Source organism: Urocampus carinirostris, chromosome 11 (assembly GCF_059441175.1).
Source record: "Urocampus carinirostris isolate Australia breed hairy pipefish chromosome 11, RoL_Ucar_1.0, whole genome shotgun sequence".
NCBI lineage: Eukaryota > Metazoa > Chordata > Actinopteri > Syngnathiformes > Syngnathidae > Urocampus > Urocampus carinirostris.
The window spans coordinates 31,643,630-31,666,074 of record NC_142359.1 but is presented as its reverse complement, the minus strand read 5'-3'; the positions used below and the strand labels follow the sequence as shown (position 1 = coordinate 31,666,074).

General features: G+C 38.1%; 2 protein-coding genes across 7 annotated transcripts in view; one reads left to right on the top strand and one right to left on the bottom strand.

Annotated features, from left to right (window-relative positions):
• Positions 1-179: 179 nt before the first annotated feature.
• LOC148357085 (achaete-scute homolog 5) lies at positions 180-8,414 on the top strand. 2 transcript variants are annotated; one of them, XM_088347509.1, is made up of 2 exons: positions 180-448; positions 4,070-8,414. In XM_088347509.1, the coding sequence occupies exon 2, from the start codon at positions 4,078-4,080 to the stop codon at positions 4,480-4,482; it is 405 nt and encodes a 134-aa protein (XP_088203635.1). In that variant the 5' UTR covers positions 180-448; positions 4,070-4,077; the 3' UTR covers positions 4,483-8,414. The 2 variants fall into 2 exon arrangements, with proteins under 2 accessions (XP_088203635.1, XP_088203633.1); XM_088347507.1 differs by lacking the exon at positions 180-448 and adding an exon at positions 2,253-2,349.
• Positions 7,146-22,445, bottom strand: part of sapcd1 (suppressor APC domain containing 1) — a 24,174-nt gene continuing 8,874 nt past the window's right edge. For 3 of the 5 annotated variants that reach the window (XM_088347505.1, XM_088347502.1, XM_088347504.1), the window contains 4 exons: positions 16,540-16,674; positions 11,455-11,625; positions 8,957-9,097; positions 7,146-7,564 (listed from right to left, as the gene is read on the bottom strand). In XM_088347505.1, coding sequence (XP_088203631.1) covers positions 7,484-7,564; positions 8,957-9,097; positions 11,455-11,625; positions 16,540-16,641 — 495 coding nt within the window. In that variant the 5' untranslated portion in view covers positions 16,642-16,674 and the 3' untranslated portion in view covers positions 7,146-7,483. Of the gene's footprint in view, positions 7,565-8,956; positions 9,098-11,454; positions 11,626-16,539; positions 16,675-19,084; positions 19,107-22,445 lie in introns of those variants that run through there. The other 2 variants (XM_088347506.1, XM_088347503.1) reach the window with 2 other exon arrangements.

The window sequence follows — 22,445 nt, the reverse complement described above, 5'->3', positions numbered from 1 at the left end:
CGCTACGATGCATGGATACGCGTACTGTATTTTGTCAAAAAGGTATCAAGTCAAGTCATGTTCATTAGTATAGTCCTTTATCACAAGGAGTCTCAAAGGGCTGCACGGATATAAACAACAGATTATTTTATGATTTATTTTTATTTTTATAAGAAACCAAACTGCGCGGTTCTGCATTTTACGTCTACAAGAGTCTCTCTGCAATAAAAAAAAAGGAAAATCAACTATGGAGTCATTTTAACATTAAAGAAAAATATTTGGTATTTAAAATGGTTTCTTTAAAATAGGCGTTAGGTTACAGAGGCCATGGAAATCTATCTACCAGTAGTTTTGGTATGCGACCAGTAGGAGGCGGTGACGCTTTAAACGACAACACCAACTTGACAAGCCACCAATCCATTTTTTGTAACCCTAACCCTATTTTTTTGTAGGGTACCACAACCTCTAGGTGAGTCTTAAGTTAGATATACACATTTTTTAATGTACATTTATATGAAGGATGGGCAAACTACTGCCTGCGGGCCACATACAGCCCAACAAGCTTTTTAACCGGCTGCCCAAAAGATGGTAAAAATATGTCAATGCATATGAGGGTAAAAACGCACTATCACTATTGATCCCAAGCATCCTTATCAATTTATCAAGATATTTCTCAAATGGCGGGCGAAAAAACACTTTTGCATTTTGAGTTTTTTCCCCGCATATTATCAAATTTAGTCCTTAAAGGGGGGCATAATATATTACTGTTCTTTCATTCAGAGTGTTTTAAAACAATTTTATAAAATTAACCGATTTATAAACAAACATAAAATGAAATACAACACCTAACTGTATTTGTCTGTATGTATTATATATCTATTCATAAATACTTGGATAGGCATACATTGCCATAGTTTTCCGGACTAAAAAGCGCACCTAAAACCCTTGAATAGGCCCTAAATTTGAATATGAGAAAATACAGTGGCTACAATTGGAATTGTATAGTTACAATTCAATTCTAATGTATACGGTAATTGTTCTGCCTTTGAGAAACGTATAGAGTGTGTTTGAAAGGACAGATCGGGGTCAAATATGAGGTGGCAGTGGCTCAGGAGATAGAGCTCTCGTCTTGGGATCAAGAAATCGCAGTTCGAATCCTGGCTCCTCCGTGTTACATGTTGAAGTGTCCTTGGGTATGACACTGAACATAATACCCCCAATAAGCAGGTGAGCGCCTTACATGGCTGCATGGACGCTGTTGGGAAATGAGAAGCGCTTTGGGAAGTCTTGACTTGAAAAGCGCTATTAAATGCAGATCATTTCATTTCATGACACCTAGAAAAATATATCCAAAAGACAATTTTTGGGGGGGTTGCCTGTAATCATGTATCGTCATGGTATCGGAATTTAGATATATTCGATTTTTTTTAAACTGCCGGTACAGTATAATCATCTTTTCCTTCCTAGCCTTTCTGCCATTTTTTTAACCAAAAGGTTTGCCCACGCCTGATATCCAACAAATTAATTTTTTTTTTTTTTTTTTTCATTTATATCCCAGAAAAGTGGAGTAGTGAAAGATTTATTTTTTTGCAAAGGACGGAAGGATTCTTATCTTCTTAGCAAATCTATGATGGGGATTCCTGCTCTTTTCAGAGAACCGGCTTTTTCAGCTCGGGTTACTATAATGAGCCGGTTCTTTCGGCTCCCAAAGCGCTCTTCAGATTTGTTTTGTTATTTAATTGACATATTACTCACAATAATGAGACAACATGCACACAAATAATTCATACTTCATTTTTTAAAAAATGTATCATATTAGCCATTAATTCTTTTAATCTACAGTGAACTTTTAACAAGTTTAAACTTTTAACTTGTTTATAAATGGTAAATGGACTGCATTTGTATAGTACTTTTCAAGTCACTGAAGACCTCCCGAAGCGCTTTACAATGTGTTTCACATTACCCATTCGCACACACACTCACAAACCGATAGCTGAGTCAGCCATGCAAGGCGCTTACCTGCTTATCGGGGGCATTAAGGGCTCAGTGTCCTGCCCAAGTACACTTTGATATTCTTCTATATTATGCACATTAAAAGCAAAACCACGCAGATTCGATCAATGTCATAAATGAGAATCCAAATTTGGCTCCTATTCCTGCCTTGACTCATTTTTGGTGTTTTGAAACGTGGGAAGGTACCGTCGTTCGCTTTAAAGAGCTGTCTCATTGAGCCGTTACGTTCTTGAACTACATATCACTACTCCACAAATAACGCCCAACGCAATGTTATCCAAAAATTGTCACACGGATTCCAAACGTCATTGGGGGGAATTTTACTCCCCGTCCTAGTCCGATGAGCTCACAAATGAGGTAAGGTATTTTAATTGGAATTATAGAATATTTATTGGCATTGATGAAAATGTAAGGAAAATTGTTTCCAACGAGAATAAACGTGGCACTCCAGGATAAACATATAAACAATTAAATGATAAAAAAGATTTAAAATGAATGTTAGGATAAAATACCTGTCAATATCAGCCTATTGCCCCCCTTAATAATGACTTTATTTCCCTTTATTAAGCAATAATACACCTTACAAACACAACGCAGCACCTGTTTACTCACAGAAAGACAGATTATGTAGAGTTAAACAAATATAGTTTTCGTAAACAAATGTTTTGTTTACCAATTAAAAACCACGAACTATTTCAGCATATTTGAGTTATTTCCCCATTTGCAGTAAATTTGGTGCTGCTTATTATATGTATCCTGTATTATATATTTAATAAATTAAAAACGTGAAAAAATGTCCACAGTGTAAGCTATACAAAATAAGATACGAAGAAAACGTATAAATTGACAGATGTGAGACATGCGACCAAAGTGTTAGGATATTTGACAGGTTTTACAATTTTTGCCGCTGCGTTTTGTCTTTTTCGTTCTTCTGATTATTTTTTTAATTTGCTTGTTATTTGCTATGTATTTGTTGCTTCTTATACGTAGCCGAGCGGGATTTTGCAGACTTTAACAGAACTACAGATGCTTTTACTCCAAGAGAAACTGTCACAATGTAGTTTAAAAGAAATGCTTCGTAGAGGATAACGTTCGCTGAACATTGCATCACCACAGACTGAATCGGCATGAAACGATTAAACAACAGAAAGTTTACAACAATCAAGAAAACAGAAAGGGCTTCAAAAATACAGAGAAAAGTAGATACAGTTAGAAAAAAATACGTATAACAATATCATAGGTTTATCAAATACAAAGTTAAGGGTACAATACCAAAGTAAATCATTATTAGGTAGGGTTCCGTTAAAGCAGTTGAATATATTATTTCAGGCCACCCTATATCCTTTGGGCGATAGTCTACGTTGTTTTATTTTCCAAAATTCAGGGTTTGATTTTGTTTGGCATCTATTGATAGATACACTCCAAGCTACTATATTTTACAGTATATTTTATAGATATGTTATCAATGTTTTTGCATGAGTACTATGTATAGCTTAAAGTTTATTTTGGACCGGAAGCTAAAGAAAAATTTGTGTACCGCGACAATATTCACAATCTACGATGACGTTGTTGTCGGCTAACAGTGACCGAGACGATCCGAATTACAGCTTAAATGAGCAGAACGTAATCGTCTAACACAAACTTGAAAAAAATTTGCTCGTGCAAACATGGTTATATGGTTAACCCAATTTGAAATGTTTAAAAAACGTAAAGGGGAAAACAGATACATTGACAAGTCAAGTCATGTTTATTTGTATAGCCCTTAATCACAAAGAGTCTCCAAGGGCTGCAACAGACCACAGATTACTGCAAACCACAGACTATTATTGCACCATCCCCTGATCTAAAACCTACATGAGGGCAAGAAAAAACCTCAAGATGAGGAAAATGAAGAAACCTTGAGAAGGGACAAGTCTGTCCTAATATTTTTAAGCCACTATGGGAAAAATAGGCAAATATTGACATGGTAGTACTTGTCGACTGGACTGAGTTGTAAATGCAATAGGAAAAATAATGCAATCATTCCATGCAAGTGTCTCATTGGCAAGTTTTATTGTTCGCTGACATTTATTTTCAGGGTGGAACATGTCTAAAAATGAAAAAATGGAACGCATTCCATTTATTCCTCTCCGCTGCTTCTCTGTGGAAATCACCGGTCCGCAACCCCCCCACTTGGGTCGACCCTCCTTCCACTTGGATCCGAATTTATTGGAGCGTGCGTTCCCCTTCGGAGGTATTCGCTCCGGCTACTACAGTTGGCAAGGTCCGGTCGGCGTGTGCGAATATTCCCTGGAACCTGCTTTTATCCGCAAAAGGAACGAAAGGGAGCGCCACCGGGTGCGCTGTGTCAACGAGGGTTATGCGCGCCTCCGGGAGCGCCTGCCCAGAGAGTATGAAGACAAAAGACTCAGCAAGGTGGAGACACTTCGTGCAGCCATCGATTATATCAAATATTTGCAGCGCCTTTTGGACATGAACATAGCCAGGTAACTGCTTAAATGGCAGTAAAGACACTTGATAGATTACTTTCCTTTTTTTCAAAACGATACAATTTTTTATATGTGAATAACTGGAAGTACAGTATAGACACCCGGGATACAACATTAATCGCAAAGTTAAATTACCCTATAGTGGGGAATAGAAGGGCAGCACGGCGCGCAGTGGTTAGCGCGTGTGCAGCACAGTTCTGAGGTCATGAGATCAAACCTCCTGTGTGGAGTTTTGCATGTTCTCCCTGTGTTTGCGTGGGTTTCCTCCGGGCATTCCTGTTTCCTCCCACATTCCAAAAACATGCATGTTAGGTTAATTGGCCGGTCTAAATTGTCCCTAGGTGTGAGTGAGCGTCTGTCCCTGTGTGCCCTGCGACTGGCTGGCAACTAGTACAGGGTGTCCCCTGCCCACTACCCCAAGATAGCTGGGATGGGCTGCAGCACCCCCGGGACCCTACTGAGGATAAGCGGTTTTACTTTAGCAGCACTACAAGCCTTGGGACCCATAGAAAATAATTACAGTACCAAAAAAATGCAGTATTGTATCACACTCACTGTAAAATTCTTTAAGAAGCACATGAGATTATGAACAGAATGAATGGAAAGGCATTGTGGGAGTTAGTACGGCCAATAACATATTTATTTTCTTGAAGCTGTGATGCAACCCAATAGTAAACAAGCATTTTATAGTAAATTGATCAATAGCAGACAGGCATCTTAGAGATGCAACCCGATCATATGCACAAACACCAGAGTTGAAGACGTTGTAAATGGGTAAAATGCCTTACAAGAGGCAGAAAAAACGTCTTATTCCACACCGTAACGTGAAAACCTCGTAGGGCGGAGACACCTAATCCCAGGGGTCTACTAGACCTCAAACTGCTGTTTTATTGTGTGCCCATTTATTCTTCATGTCACTGCAAGTTCTTAATGCAAGGAGGCAGAGGAGGGCTCTGAAGAGGAAAAATAAATTAAATTGTGGCAATCATGTCTAAAAACGAATGTATTTGAATTGGAGGATTTCATATTTTGGGTTCATAGATCCGATCAGATTTATTTACAGATAAAACCAAACATCTTGGTTTTGATGGGACCCAATCTGGAGTTCGTGGCGAGGTCAAGGATGTCCTTGATTTGGAGGATCATTTAGAAAGCTCTAATAACGGTTAGATTTTTTTTTTCAATATGTTTCTAGATGGAAAAAGTGAATGTTTCTTTGTAAGAAAAAAAGGAATTTGAAGATCTGACTTTGAAAAAATTGGGGTGATTGGCTAGAAAATTGTTATTGGTGCACCCTCAATTTGATTTTTGACTTTTGAATTGTAAAGTTTGGAATCACTACACTCCCTGGTGAATATTAAAATGTTATTGTACACTGAATGAAGAATCAATCAATTGAGCGGTTAACATAATAGCATAAACGATCCATGAAGTGGGCAGCGTGGCGGCGCAGTGGTTAGCGCGTGTGTGGCACAGTTCTGAGGTCATAAGATCGAACCGCCTGTGTGGAGTTTGCATCTTCTCCCTGTGCTTGCGTGGGTTTCCTCCGGGCACTCCGGTTTCCTCCCACATTCCAAAATCATGCATGTCAGGTTAATTGGCCGGTCCGAATTGTCCATCGGTGTGAATGAGCGAGCGAATTGTCTGTCCCTGTGTGCCCTGCAACTGGCTGGCAACCAGTTCAGTGTGTCCCCTGCCCACTGCCAGAAGATAGCTGGGATAGGCTCCAGCACCCCAACGACCCTACTGAGGATAAGCGGTGCAAATGATGGATGGATGGATCCATGAAGTGTTTACTATTTGAATGATTCAAATTAAATGTAAAATAAAAAAAAGGAATTTCTGAATTTCTTGCATTACTTTATTATTATTTTTCAGGTGTTTAATCCGAATAACAACCATAACAGGACATAACCTCATGAAAACCTTCGTCAGGTACCCCAAGAAACCCCACTAAAAAACCCCAATTCTGACACAAAACGAAGAGGATTTGGACATACCCGCATCGATACCATTTAAGCTGCACTGTGAGGCGTGACATCCCCAAAACATCCTCGGTATGTGAAATGGACCCAGTTTATCATCAAGTGCTGGTACCCTGGCCTTGATGGTTCAGTTGTGTTGTGAGGGTAGAGTGCAGCAAGCTACTTTAAAGAAAAGCCTCCTCCATAATGGTTGTTTTACCTTCGGGAAGCACACAAACTGATCTTAATCAGATTTCTTTCAGGAAGCGTGCAAAAGTGCTCAGAAGGGCGTGACGGAGAGGTGAGACATTTATATCCCTTTACGATATAACTCTCGACGTGTAGAAATGCAACAAATAATCATACATTTTAAGGTCAAGTTACAATCAGAATACCAGCAGCACAAAATGAGTCACTCATATCACTAAAAGGAAAACTATTTCATGTCTTGTTTTCAGTTTCATTTTTAGGATATTTTGTGGCTGTGTGGAAAAACATTAAATGAGAGGAGGCCCCAAATTCCCGCAAACCTATCTGATGACCAACCTAGATAAAGTTTATCAGTAAAAAAACGAAGATTGGACCACCGGGACAGGTTGGCGTGTTGAGACAGAGAGCCCACATAGGCGTAACGGAAACGGAAGATCACGGACTCACCAGGCTGCTACTTAATGCTTGAAATAATTAAAATAATAAATGGTGTAAACGGGTTTAAGTCAGTCGGTTTGACTCCCCTCTTCTAAATTGGTTGATAGAAAAGAACATTCTTACAGCTTGTGCATTGTTTAGCATGAATTTAATTGAAACAATTAAAAATAAAATATTAGATACAAAATTAAATAAGATACACTCATAACAGATGTTGTTAACGAATTCTTGCACTAAAAAGCCACTGCAAAACCCCCAAAAAGCCCTTTAGCCCTCTTCCTTTGACACTGGTCAATATATGTTAACCAAATCAGAACACATTTCCCGAGATAAAGTAACATTTAATAACTTAAATAATATATACAAACGAGAGTGTGTGCACCTGACAGTTTAAACTTCATGAAGTTGTTTGAGGAGGGCGTCTTTTTCTATCTCCAACATGGAGATCTGGTCATTCTTCTGGGTCAATTCCTGTGGGAAAAAATAAGAAACGGAACACAACATTTTGTTTTGACAATAATTTCTGTAACGTACACTGGTGCAGTGTATTTCCACCTGTGTGCTAGGACACACTAGTGTGCTGTGTGACCTTGTGTAAGGTGCCGCAGGAAATTATCCAATTTTATCTTTGCAAAAAAACATGCCATTGTTCAATATATTTTCTTTCTTCCAGTGATTAGCCGCATAACTGTTACATCCATCTATATCAGTAGTTGGCAGCAGATTTGTTTTACTTTTTGTACACTAATTATCTTATCATGCAGGCAAATATATTCTTTTTTATTTTACTTTTTATAATTAAGTGCAAAAAAGTCAAGTTCAAATCTTGCACATCATTTTCCTGATTCTATTTTACATGTTCTTATTTGACAACCAAAAAAGAAGTTAGAAGGAAAAGAAAGTTCAACTGGCAGAATTCTTTTGCTCATTATAGGTAATATTTTTTCGTTTTTTAAGAAAAACGCAAATCAATGTAGTAAAACTTGAAAAACAGGTTAAAATATAATAAAATCCCAAATTACAGTAAAATTAGTAACTAAAATTAATAACCGGTATTCCCTCCAGGGTGTTAAGATTTGTCAATTTAAAAGTGCTCTTACTCGTGATATTGCTGTAAGATGTTTTACATTGTGTGACGTCATTACGCAGGCAGCTTATTTCTTTTGCTAATTGTCGATTGCTATGTTGTATTGTATGGAGCCGTGTTCTTGTTTGCTTGCTGTTGAGGAATAAATATGCTTAAAGACTGAACCACAATGTCGTGCTTATCTTCTTACGCATAAGGAAACTGCACACGCTGACATATCCTTAACACAGGCCCACTGTGACCACAAATGATAATTAAAACTTTAAAGGTGCTTTCCGGAATTTGAAACTTTGTCACTCTCTGCCTTCATCTCTTGGCTTTATGTCATGATGGCAGCCTCAGTCAGCTTATTCCTCATGTACATGGATTTCTTGGACGCCCTCAAGAATTATTTTTTCATCTTTCTTGGGTTTGGGTTGGTATTTTTGACTGAATATTTTGTATTTTTACCATTGTCATGCTACACTAACAAAAAAACGCAGGGACGAGCATGAAATCATTCTCCCCTTTCCTGCTTCCTAAAGGCTCTTTAAACCCCGTTGGGCATTTCAACACATACTCATAAGAGAAAATGTTCTATCAACTCTTTACGGACACCTCATACGACACAGATGACATGAGTTAAAAAAACAAAAAGTGAGGCAATTATTTTGTAATCTTTTTCCTAATACAGCGTACCTAAAAAAAAAAAAACATTTCATTAAAAAAAGTGTGCCTTGGTCAAAAAAGGTTGAAAAACACTGCACTAGTGGAGCTGCTTACAAGCAAGACCTGACCTGTGTGAGTAAAGTGTGCTGCCAGCGGAGGGAGCTCTCTGTGGCGTCATCCCCGCTAGTGCCACAATCCGACTCAGACATGACAGAAGCCAGAGACGTGTTTACCCGCTGCATTTGTGACCTCAGCAAGTAGGAACGAATCTGGAGAGGGAGGGGTAACAAAATGGATAAAAGTGACCCGCACGGTGTGATAAGTGTATAGTGGAACAGATACTCAAAATAAGGAGAGAAAACATCGATTAAGTTGGAGCCTGCAATGGGAACCGAAGACAGCATGAAACTCTCATCTTGTCTCGCTTAAAAAAATACTAGTCTTGAGTCAAGATTTTTTCATTTTATAAATTTGGAAAAAAATAACCAGTAGATTTTTAAAAAATAGCTTATGTTTTGAAGGTGCTTTACGGAATTTGAATCTCTGTACCTCTCTTCCGCCAACTATCAGTTTATAGTCATGGTCACAGCCTCAGTCAACTCATTCTTGTCGGGCGTACAAGTACATGGATTTCTAAAAAAATAAAAAAATAAAAAATAAAAAATTAAATAACAAAAAAAAACTCTTTTCATCTTTTTGGGGTTTGGGTTGGTGTTTGGATTGTACTCGAAAAAGGCCTTTTCTTATCTTAAACATTTTTTTTATGCTACACTAACAAAAACTGCCATGACAAAAACACTCTAACCAACCTCCCACACTTTTCTTCTACATAATGTGTTGCGCCTTCCGAACAGCGTTCCTAAAAGTAAAAAAAAGCAGATCAGTGTGATGGAAAAATATCATAAAGGCTCTTTGAACTCAGTCGGGCATTATTAACTCATGCTTTATAGAGAAAATACTGTATTCTACTTTAGACTTTTAAGGAGACCTCAAATGACGCACCCCAGCATTTATGTGAGAAATATGGTTGTCTAGCACATAAAAGGTGTTGTTGAGTGTTTGGTACATAAGAATTAAACACTTTGAAACAATTTACTGTAATTTTAAGCAGCATTTTGATGGCAGACATCCGTACACCCTTTTCCTATTTCGCAATCATTTCCTCCTTCAACTCAATTGTTGTAACTCAATCCACTTTTCCCTCCCCTTACCATTAACTATCAAGAGACCCATACCTCTTGTCAAAAAGGGCAATAAATCACACTCGATCTAAATATAGCAAGATGTGTCCGTATCACACAAAATGGGACGGCCAATGTGTGAACAGGAAGAAGAGACCAGGAGAGGAGGTGCATCAGTACACGGCATGGCTGTGGGCAACTGTGGACACAAGATGGAACCTGAAATATGATGCCAAGGTAAGGCTCCTGAGTTGGCAGGATAGTTTGATTTCCAGAATTGAGCTTGGTAGCTCTTAACTGACAGCTAATTCTGTGGCTCTGCATGTCTTACGCCCCCTTGTGCTCATTTGGTTTTATACACATAAAAGCTGAATTCAGTATTGTATAACATCCTTCTAAATATGGCTCATATACAAATAATAACATATACAAATAATAACAGAATGTTACAAAAAAGCAGGGCTATGATACAAATACTGCACAAGAGATCAACAATAGTACAAATAACACAACCCTGGCGTTATAAGGAATCTTTGTGGCAAGTGTTCAATAGTGAAAAACAGTGCACAAGGTCTCATCGATGGCCAAATTACCACAATCCTGGCGTAATAAGTGATTGTTCAGTATTCAAAATGGAGAACAGTGTTCAAGCACTGTGTTCAATAAGCAAAATAGAACCACCCTGATATTAGAAGAATTCTTCATTGCAAGTGTTCAATAGTCGAGATAGAGAACAATGGTTCGCTAACACTCAATAATTGTCAAAATAATCTAAGCCCATTATGATCAATCTTCTTTGGAAGTGTTCTACAGTGAAAAGAGAACAACAGTGCGTGAGCACTCGATAACAGTCAAAATAATCTCATTCTGGCATTTTAAAGTTTGTTAGTATAGCATGAAAACTTTGCAAGTGGGCAATAGTCAAAGTAGTACCACACTGGCATTAGAAGCATTCTTAATTGCAAGCACGTAGAATAAACAGGACTGTAACTCGAATTAACATTTAATAACTTTATTATGGGGGCAGCACGGCGGCGCAGTGGTTAGTGAGTGTGCGGCACAGTGCTAAGGTCTTGGGAACCTCCTGTGTGGGTTCAAATCCAGCTACCGTACTTCCTGTGCGGAGTTTGTTCTCCCCGTACTTGCGTGGGTTTCCTCCGGGCACTCAGGTTTCCTCCCACATTTCAAAGACATGCATTTCAGGTGAATTGGCCGGTCCAAATTGTCCCTAGGTGTGAATGAGAGAGCGAGTTGTCTGTCCCTGTGTGCCCTGCGATTGGCTGGCAACCAGTTCAGGGTGTCCCCTGCCCACTGCCCGATGATAGCTGGGATGGGCTCCAGCACCCCCGCGACCCTACTGAGGATAAGCGGTGTAGCTTATGAGATGAGATGAGAACTTTATTATGGTAAAAGCAGTTTTTTCTTTCAATTTGAGACTGTGGTACCTTCCCTCCACCTCCTTGGCAGGGGTTGACCCAACTTCTGGTGTTGATGTCATTCTGACAGGCCCGGTTTTTGTCCAGTCGGTGGCGATACCAGAGTCGGGCCTGCTCCAGAATCTCCAGACCGCAGTACAGCAAGTCTTTTTCCTTTTCCAAATCTTTGAGATGCTTAATCTGAAAGACAGAACAAAATTGAATCCAAAAATTCATCAATTAAGTTTTTATTTATTCGAGTTCAGGGGTAGGTAACCTTTTTGACTCAAAAAGCAAAATGTATATGTACATATACACACACATGCACACACAACACCCCCCCCCCCCCCCACACACACACACACGTGTATATATATATATATATATATATATATATATATATATATATATATTAAAGAGAGATATACCATAAATCTTAAGAAAAATTTCAGCAAAACAGCCAAAGCTGCTTTTTATGGAAATTATTTGTAGCTCTGTGATGATATGTTTCCATTCAGCTGTTATCAGAGCTGAAAGGGACAGTGTGTTTTATTAGACCACTGGATGTTGCTATATTATGTAGTGCAACTACAAATGACTGCTAGAAAGCACAATGAAGAATACAAACTAAAAAGTCACAAAAGACCAATCTTCACCATTTTTCTTGCCCAGCCTTTTACCAGGATTATATATACAGAATACACACACACACACACACAAACACACACAATTACATAAACACTTATAATCTTAATATATGATTATTTTCACAGAGTCAAATCACTTTGATCTTACTCTATATTTTTAGGAATATTAACTTTACATAAATGCATTCATATATTATTATAATTCTTCATAATCTGTTTTTTAAAAAAGGAATAGAGAAAGCAAAACAAAATAATGATAATGATTATGCCCAAATATTGATTATATAAGAGGAAATAAATTTAAGTTATCATTACAATAATACATCACTTTGTTTTGATTCATGAATTTACGGGGAGCCTTTGAATACCTTCAAAGAATTGCAATTATCGCGTAATGGCGATGTAAAAAAGTAGCATGTATTTTATTTTTATGAAAATCAAAAGTATATTAAAAATATCTCAAATTAGATGTATGCCTGGTTCTTTAATTACTTCTTCCCACTCACGATACGTTTTTTTTTTGTATTCACTTCTGTCGACACAATCTTAAAGCACCCGAGTAGCCTGTTGCATGGCTCTTAACACAGCTCACCAGTGATGGGTCATTGTGATTTTCTATGAAATTTGATTTCCAACTGGCATGATGTTTTAGTGGTTGAATGAGTCTATTATAGACATACTTGTAATATTTACAATCTGGTAATAACATCATAATAACGGAGTAACAATATAGTTATAAAATTATGTTTTTTTTTCTTTAGAAAAGCATATACAATTGGTAGCCCTTTTGGCTAATCAGTCACAAAGGTAGCTCTCAGCTTCAAAATAGGTAGGTGACCTCTGATTCAAACTTAAAATTAAAATAATGGAAAAATACTTTCTGATACATTCTCAGTAAAACGATTCAGAATAAAATATATAAAACTTAAAAAAAAAAACAGGTCAGGAGCAAACTTCTTTTGTTGTCACTGGAGGGAGACCACACCCCCTTAAGGAATATTTTGTCGGCGCTTCACTGCTTTCTTGCAAGCCTGCGCTTGTTTTGTATTTTCAATGAAGAATTGCACATAGTCAAATAATGCAGACAGTTTGGATTGCAGTTTTTTTCCATACCAAATAAAAACACTGGTGAGACACTAGGGTTTAATTGGTCCCTGCCAGAGTTTTGTAAACTTGCATTAAAAAAATATAAGGATGTTTTTAAATATATATTCAACCCCTGGAAAATAGTATGTAAGCACCAGTCCTGGGTAAACCCACACTCAGACATTTTATTCTGTAGAAAAAACTCAGATAACAAACATGGAAACAATCGTATGGTCATTCCAAATTGCAATACATTGACATTCAAAAACACTAAAAGAAATGGAAAAAAAACATTGCAATAGTGAGTAAATGTTACTTTTATAGAGCAAGTGCAGGGAAATAAATACGGAATCACTCAATTCTGAGGAAAAAAATATGGAATCAGTGCCTTTTGAATAGAATATAAGGACACTCCCAGTCAATTTCCTTTCCTTAATTGGGCACCTGGCTTAGTTTAAGTCTGCTCGTTAGTCACCAGTTAAAAACAGTGCAGTTATCACACCTTGGAGGGCTCCTGGACTAAGCGGATTGGCAAGAATCATGGCTCCAACTAGATAAATGTCTCTTGAGACCAAAGACAGGATCGTCAAACTTCTTGAAGAAGGTAACTCGTATGGTTGCCAAAGATGTGGGCTGTTCACAGGATCTATCGAAAATTTGGACCCAGTACAAACAGCATGGGAAGGTTGTTAAAGTCAAGCATACTGGTAGGCCAAGGAAGACAGGTAGGAGTCAAGACAACTAAAGGTCGTATGTCTTGAAAACAGAAAATGCACAACAAGACAAATGAAGAGGAAATAGGAGGAAGTTGGAGTCAATGTATGCGACACAACTGTGCAAAATCGCCTAAAGGAAGTAGGATTTTCATATAGGAAAGCTAAAAGGAAAACACCGTGGATGCTCAAACACAAAAGAACAAGACTGCAATGGGCAAAGGAGAAGCAATCATGGACTGCGGATGACTGGATGAGTCACAAATCTGCAATGGACAAGGTGATGATGCTGGAACTCTTGTTTGGTGCCGTTCTGGGGAGATCTACAAAGAGCACTGCCTAAAGAAAATTCCCACAGTCCTTAATGATAAGGAGCTGCAAGTCAGTAAAAGGCACTGGGCAGGTGGCTTTGGTCAAATCTGCATGAAATGCACACATTTACATTGACATTTTGGAGAGCTTTCTTATTCTTTCAACTGAAAAAATGTTTGGTGATGATGAACTCATTTTCCAAGAAGACGATGCATCATGCTCCAGAGCAATAACTGTGAAAGCATTCCTTGGAGAAAAACACATCCAGTCAATGTCATGGCCGGCAAATGGCCCAGACCTCAACCCAAGGCCTAAAAAAAACTGTTACACTGAAATAATACATATCTTATAGACCATGAACTAAGATTATGAAATCTGGGATCACCACTTAAATCAGTGGTTCCCAAAGTGGGCGGTACCGCCCCACTGGTGGCAGTGGAAAGATCTGGGGGCTGGTGAGGAAGAAGGGTGCTGAAGGGGGGCGGCAGAATGTTTGTTTGACGATTTGTACATAACACGTTAGGGATGCACGATTAACTGAAATCGAATCGACATCGCGATGAGACATAGTGCGGTTATGAAACCGCAAAGCACTGCGTTTTTTCAAGGTTTTGTAGTGAGTGATGGAGTTTTTGCCAAACACAGTTGTTCCTGTTCGAGTTTTAAAAGTGCCGACCAATCAGAGGCAAGTTTTAATAATAGCACAAGCCAATAAACACAATTCAAAGATAGCAAGCGCCACACTATGCCACACCAACCGTGTGAGGTCATTGAGTGTCATGGCGGACTCCGTAAACATAGTCCCAGAGTCAACAAACGAGAAGGAAACGAAGCTTGCACCGAAGAAGGGTGGTACATCACTTGTTTGGACCTATTTTGGTTTTGACGAAGCGGACGTGGAACAGAAGAAAACGGCCATTGCTTTCGCATAGTCGCGAGGTTCAGAGGAAACACAAGTAACTTGTACCTGCACCCTAAAAATAATCACATATTAAAATACACGGCATGTCAAAAATGATTACAAGTAAAAGAAGAAGAAGGTGATTCTACAAGTGGACTGGGAGGTAAAAAAAAACCTCCATCAAAGCGGCATTTGCGCCCTTCACTCCGTACGAAATAAGTTTACAAAGGCACAAAGAAATAACGAATGCTGTGACTTTGGCTAAAAATATCTAATAGTGTCCAACCCCAAAACTGCATTAACGATTAGAGGTAACACTTTTTATTCATGCAAGTTAATAATTGAAATCTTATAATAAGATTAATAAATAGTTGTAGCTTGAAGTGCTATCTAATGCATTTCATAGGTGTGTAGGTATTTCTATCGATGGAAGAATTAAACAGGAAAAAATGGTCAACAGAAGGCAACCCTGACAAAGCTCGCCAGAGGGTGGTGCTGTTTTCTCTAGGTTTAGCATTTCAATATGGTTGAGTACTCACAAAAACAAAATTAACACAGAAAATGTACTGAAGAAAAAAAAAGTCGAAAATCGCATCGAAATCGCAGTACTGGTCTGAATTCACTGCGAAGCCAAGGGGGCGCCAGCCTGCAAAAGTTTGGGAACCATTGACTTAAATGAATTGAGTTATTTATAAATGGTTACCCCTATATCCGGGGTCCCCTATGAGGTGCCCACGGCCACCAGGTAGCCCCCTAAGAACACCGGAATATCCCGCGGACAGGTTCTGAAAATAGCTCATCAGTGATAGGTTTTTAGTTGTTGACCGAGTCCATTTAAACCTCATCTCATCTCATCTCATTAGCCGTACTGCTTATCATTTGCCTGGTAATAACATAGTAAAAACATAGTTATAACATGATAACAGGTTATTTTAGAATAGCTTCTCAAACTGGGTGCACTTGGTGCTAATTAGTAACAAAAAGTAGCTCTGCGCTTAACAGAGGTTGGGGACCTCTTCCCTATACAAGAGCATTCCGTTGTAATAACACATTTTCAATGTTGTTTACCGTAATTTCTGACCTATAAGGTGCACTGGATACAAGGTGAAACCCAAGAAAAAAATTGTCTTAGTGATTTAAAAAAAAAATAATTATACAAGTCACAATGGACTAAAAAACGCGTGAATATAAAACTCCTGTAAAATCTAGAGACAATATAAACAGTCAAACTAAAAAAATATGTATTTCAAAGAACATTCACTAACATTATGAAATCTGGTTGCACCATTTAAATTAATTGATTCATTCATAAATGGTTACCTTATAAGGTAGCATTTCGTTGTAATCATGCATTTCCAATTTTCTGACCTATAAGGCACATCTTTTTTTTTTTTCGGTGCGTCTTATAGACCAATAATTATTATATTTTTATTCTTGATCTGGTTATGTCACTCACCCACAGATAAAATTGACGAGCATCCAGGCTGGAAAAGCTATTTCTGAGCGGGATAAGGACCACAGTGTAGGAGCAAGACACAGCAGGAGTAGGACAGGCCATGGACACGAAAGACACATCAGTAGCAACAACTTCCTGGTTGACAGAGAACACAACACCCAATATAGTGAGAGACGGAAGGGATGGGTGGAAAGAAAACGAGAAAAAAGAGGTCGTAACAGCAGGCAGGCAGGCACAGACAACATGAAGCCCCCAGGGCGAGGCAATGAAAAATTCCACACGTCTGCGCTATTGCTTCTAAATTGACTTACTGTTAACAGGACAAGTGACAATGACAAATTGTTATATTTACATGCACATGAATATTACGTAAGTTTATATGTCGGTAGTCGAATGACTATATTTGAACAAATTGGTTTTGATCAAAAGAACTGAGTCATCTTTGCCGCAGTTAGAACGAAAAATCGGAACTCAAACACACGGACACAGCTGTACAATACTTGTTTTTGCGCTTACCCTTAGCTTTTTGATTTTGACACGTAATTTTTGACCCGTAGGTTTGCCCCTGGGTTTTAGATTTGTATTTGTAGCTTTTTGACCCATCCGATTTTCAGTAGATTTTTTTATTTGTACTCATAGCTTTTCGACCCGTAGGTTTCGCTGTAGCTGTTAGATTTGTACTCTAAGCTTTGACCCATAAATTTTCGTTTTGTACTAATGCAGGCGTGGCGAACACAAAGAGCCGAAATTTTTAACTGTGACAGTCAAAGAGCCACACCACGCACTGACCTGCCATGACAGACAGACGCATACAAACACACACAATTAAAAACACATTATTTCCCATAACACACTACTCTCCTTACAATACAACAAGTATTGTTCTTGTGTTGATTTCAAGGAAAGTGTCCACCCTCAATACACACAAAAAAAACTAAACATGAAACAAGGCAAAGAGTCACAGTATATAGAAAATATGATGAGGCAAAGAGCCGCATTCTTATTGGCCAAGAGCCTGATGCGGCCCTAGAGCCACGTGTTCGCCACCCCTGGACTAATGGATTGACACAAAGGTTTTAAGGCCTTTCTATTTTTTTCTCATAGATTTTTATCCCTTAGGTTTTCCTGTAGCTTCTTGATTTGTACTTGTAAGCTTTTTGAGATGTAGATTTTCCGATAGCTTTTAGATTAGTACTGGTAGCTTTGACCCGTAGGTTTTCCATAGCTTTTTGATTTGTACCCGTAGCTTTTCAAACTGAAGGTTTTCCTGTAGCTTTTTGATTCCTACACGTAGGTGTTTGAGAATTACTGAGAGTTTTCCTGCAGCTTTTTGATTTGCACTCGTAGCTTTTCGACCCGTAGGTTTTCCCGTAGCTGTTAGATTTGTACTTGTAGCTTTGACCCAGAGGATTTTTATTTCTTCTCTTTGCTTTTATACCTTAAAGTTTTCCCGTAGCTTTTTCATTTCTATGCGTGGCTTTCTGACCTCTGGGTTTTCCCATAGATTTCTTTATATATTTTTCCTCATAGCACTTGACAACAACCTGTAGGGTTTCCCATAGATTTTAGATTAGTACTGGTAGCTTTGACCCGTAGGTTTTCCTGCAGCTTTTTCATTTGCTCTCGTAGCTTTTCGACCCGTAGGTTTTCCCGTAGCTGTTAGATTTGTACTTGTAGCTTTGACCCAGAGGATTTTTATTTGTTCTCTTTGCTTTTCTACCTTTAAGTTTTCTCGTAGCTTTTTCATTTCTATACGTGGCTTTCTGACCTATGGGTTTTCCCATAGATTTTTTTATATTTTTCCTCATAGCTCTTGACGTCAACCTTTAGGGTTTCACATAGCTTTTTGATTTTAACGCGTACATTTTCCCGCAGGTGTTAGATTAGTACTGGTACCTTTGACCCATAAGTTTTCCCTAGCTTTTTGATGTGTCCGCAAAAACTTTGGAAGGGGATGATTCGCTGTATTACTGTACACAAAATAATTGATTGGCAGCTCCTGTCTTCCAAAAAAACGCACATAATTCATAACTTTGAAAATACAGGCCAGCTGCTGTGCATTTTTCTGAGTTGTGTGAAATGGATAAAATATGTAACACAAAATCTATTATGAGGTGACTGTTCTTGCTGTAATTTGCATTAATCACGAAACAGGGGAGCAGATTGCTTATGAAGATATTATCGATTATTTTTCTAAACAAGGAAATCCAGAAAAGTCTTTCTTTTCATTATACCACGACGATTGTGTGATTTGGTGTATAAGAATATAAGTCAATTTTATTATTGTTACCTTCACATTTTGACACATATTTGCCATTTTTTTGTATAAAGTGTTTATGTATTCATTATATAAGCATTTTTTTGTGATAAATATTTGCCATTTTTGATGTATATATTGTATTTGTATTTATAATTTAAGCATTTTTGATAAATATTTCACGTTTTTATGTACATAGCGTATTTGTATTTATTACTTAAGTATTTATTGCTAAATATTTCAATTTTTTATGTATATATAGTTTTATTTTTTAAATTTTTATCTTACCTTTTTACCTCTTGTCTTGGCAGTTTTGGGGAAGGGAAAGGGGGCAATTTAGTGTGGAACCGCCACTGGTTACACGTCGTACAATACAAACAAGTTGGAAACCTAAACCGTTTGGATAAGGGCATCATTCTCAAATTTCTCCAGCAAACGGCGCTGTGGCCCAAAAGACCACATTACAGTATTTCCATAGCATGCTTTTTGAGGATAACGCAATGTAGTGCTTCAGAAATACAAGTCAAGTTCATGACATAAAAGTAGTTTTACTCATCGGTGAAATATGTGAAAACTCGAATTTACCAGTGTCTGAAAACAGTAAAATAATCTATGAAGGTTTAGTATGAAACAGTTAAAATCACAGTCTTTTCAGGATAAAGAACCATTTGTGCAATTAAAGTATTTTTAAGACAAATGTTGGGGGGAAATCACCATCATCTAGAAAAAAAATTTCAGTCTTGAAAAATCAAGACGAGTTTTGTTTAAGGGACCGTGGTTAAAGCGACAGCGTGTATTATTTAGCGGCTCCCAGTGGTACAAAAAGACTTGCATTCAGTCAAAAAACAAAACATTGCTTTGAATGATAGGAAAAAAAACATGAACTATCATACTTATGTTTATCTTTATTAATATTCATAAATCGAGGATCTTTATTTTATTTTGCATAGTGTAATCCATACCTAGTTATCACCGCCACGTTTGTCTGGCATCTTGCTGCTACGCTGTGCTCATTTGGCACTGATTTTCGTTTGCATTAGACAATAAGGTGCGATTTAGTGGTGAACTATTACACAATGTAATTTGAAAGAACAATATTGATTTAAATAATAAGCAAAAATACATGAACTATCAGACAAACAAGTTTTTTTTTTAAGGTCAAGAAATTAGAATTTACTTTCATAAAGGTAGCTGAAATGAATGTCCACTATCTTGCTGCTGAGGGTAAAAAGTGGTTTGGTTCGGTGTTTGAACTCTAATAGAAGCAAGTGTATTTTGACATCCACCATTTTCAAGCTACACTAACAAAAAAACGCAGGGACAAGCAGGAAATCACGCTCCACCACTCTACCCCCATCCCTCCTTGCTAATGTGTTGCAAGTCCCAAACGTTGTTACAAAAAGTTAGATAACAGCAGATAGGTGTGGTTGAAAATAAATGATAAAGGCTTTTTAAATTTAATTGGGCATTATCAACGCATACTGTATTTAACAGAGAAAATATTCTACTCTTCACTTTTTAAGGGCACCTCAAATGGCGCACTTGACCTTTAAAGTAGTACTATTTCTCTTTTTTTAATAACATTGTGACTATAGTTTACTTTGGCATATTGCATTAGGTGATTTTAAAACCGCTATAATGTGAAGTGTGAAAAATCACGATGGTATAAATAAAAGTAAACAAGTAAATTACAGTACACAATTTAAAAAGGATGAAAAAGCCGGTCTAAAGGGTTCTACTATGAGTAATGTCATTTTTAGGAGAAGAGAAATGTACGATTCCCCTTGCATTGGCCTCTTCCTCACTTCACAGAGATTATGAATTTCCGCTGTGGGCCCCACTGAAAGGGAAAGCAGAGCCCCTCCAAGTGCCCCCTCCGAGCTACATTTATTTTCATTTTCAAACTGAGATTCCTAAGTAGACGTCGGAATACTCATTACAACTTTTTACAGACAGTCTTGCGGTTCGGAAAAAGAGGCCTTTTCACTTCCTGCATCCGACACGTAGTTACACGGAAACACCCTGGCCATACTTCCCAAAAACCACCGCTACGTTTTCTAGGAACTGTGGCCAAGAAAAAGGCGGGAAAGGAGCCGGGGCACACCCTCATCATTGGGGCCCGATTCCAACTCGGAGGAATTTGGTTCAAGTATTTCAGCCGTGGTAAACAAGCTCCTCGCTGCAGACGGGCACAGAACAGGTTCTTGGCATTGCATTTAGTCAAAAGGATTTAGACACGCTGGCTGACTGCTTGTCATTAAAAGGCGAGGATGTGGATCACGATGTGCCCTCGAATACCAAACTTTATTAACATTTTCGGGGAGGCAAGTTTTTTTTTTTTTTGTAGTTCTCCTCATTCGCCTGTAAAACAAAAGGTTGGCTTGAACAGTAAAATGCGTTCATGTATCATTCGAGTAAAAAAGTGATACAAATTTGGGTCTGGAGTAGAGCGATCAACTATCTTGGGTTAATTTGACACAAAAAATAGAAATAGATATTTTGTGTACTATAATACGGTAGTCCCCAATCTTTTCTGTACCACAGACTGGTTTTATGTCTGACAATATTCTCGCAACTCGCCCCAATAATAACATTAGTGATAATAGAATTACAATAATAATACACCTAAATCCACTGTGCAATCACTAGACCACTAAAGATGTAGATGACAAAAGAAACAGCTTTAGGTTTTATCTCATTTTCATCAAGATTTGGGCTGTCAGTAGCTCAGGAGGTAGAGCAGTTGTTTTGGGAACAAGGAGGTCACAGGTTCGATTCCCGGCTCTTCAGAATTAAATGTTGAACTGGCAAAACGCTGAACCCCGAATGCCGCCAATATGCAGATAGATACTTTGCAGGGCTGACACCGCTATCGGTGTGAGTGTGACTAGGTTTAGTGTGAAGTGTATTGTTAAGCACTTTTTAGGTCCTCGCGGATTGGCAAAGCGCTGAATAAATGCAGTCCATTTTTAATTATCTAAACAAATGCAAAAAAGCATGACGGGGGAAAAATCCTTTTGTATATCTAATGATGAATTGGGCGTTAAAGGACATTAAAGACATACATTTTAAATCCTATTTTGGTATTGTGTTCATACTTCACATTGTATTAGACAATGTGGTACCCTGAGTAAACTAGTGTGTGATGATGAGATAAAATCCAAAGCATTTTCCCATGTAATCTACATCCTCATTGGTCTAGTGGTTATAATGTGTCAGTCTTGCCGCCACAATCCAGGTTCGATACCCACTGCATCCAATGATGTGCAATTGAAGTCGGCGATATTTTTTGACTAATCAATCATTGCTCAAAGACAGCGATAATACCTAAAACCTTGTGTATAATGTGCACCCAAATTTTGATTTGGGTGCACAAATTTATTTTAGATAGGAAAATTGTGTATTATACACATATGTTGTAAGCAAAAACTAAGGCAACTTGTCTTTTCTTTCTGTACGGTCCAGTATCCATCCACAGCCCCGTGGTTGCGGACCACTTCTGTAATCCATCTTCGCATTTGGTGGTCTCAGTGCATTGCGGGTTGAAAGATAATCATTTGAAAAATGGAAAGAATTATTAGACAAAAATTCAATCCATGCTGCCTGTGTACTGGAAGCACAATCAGAGCGCATTCATTTTCAGTTCAGG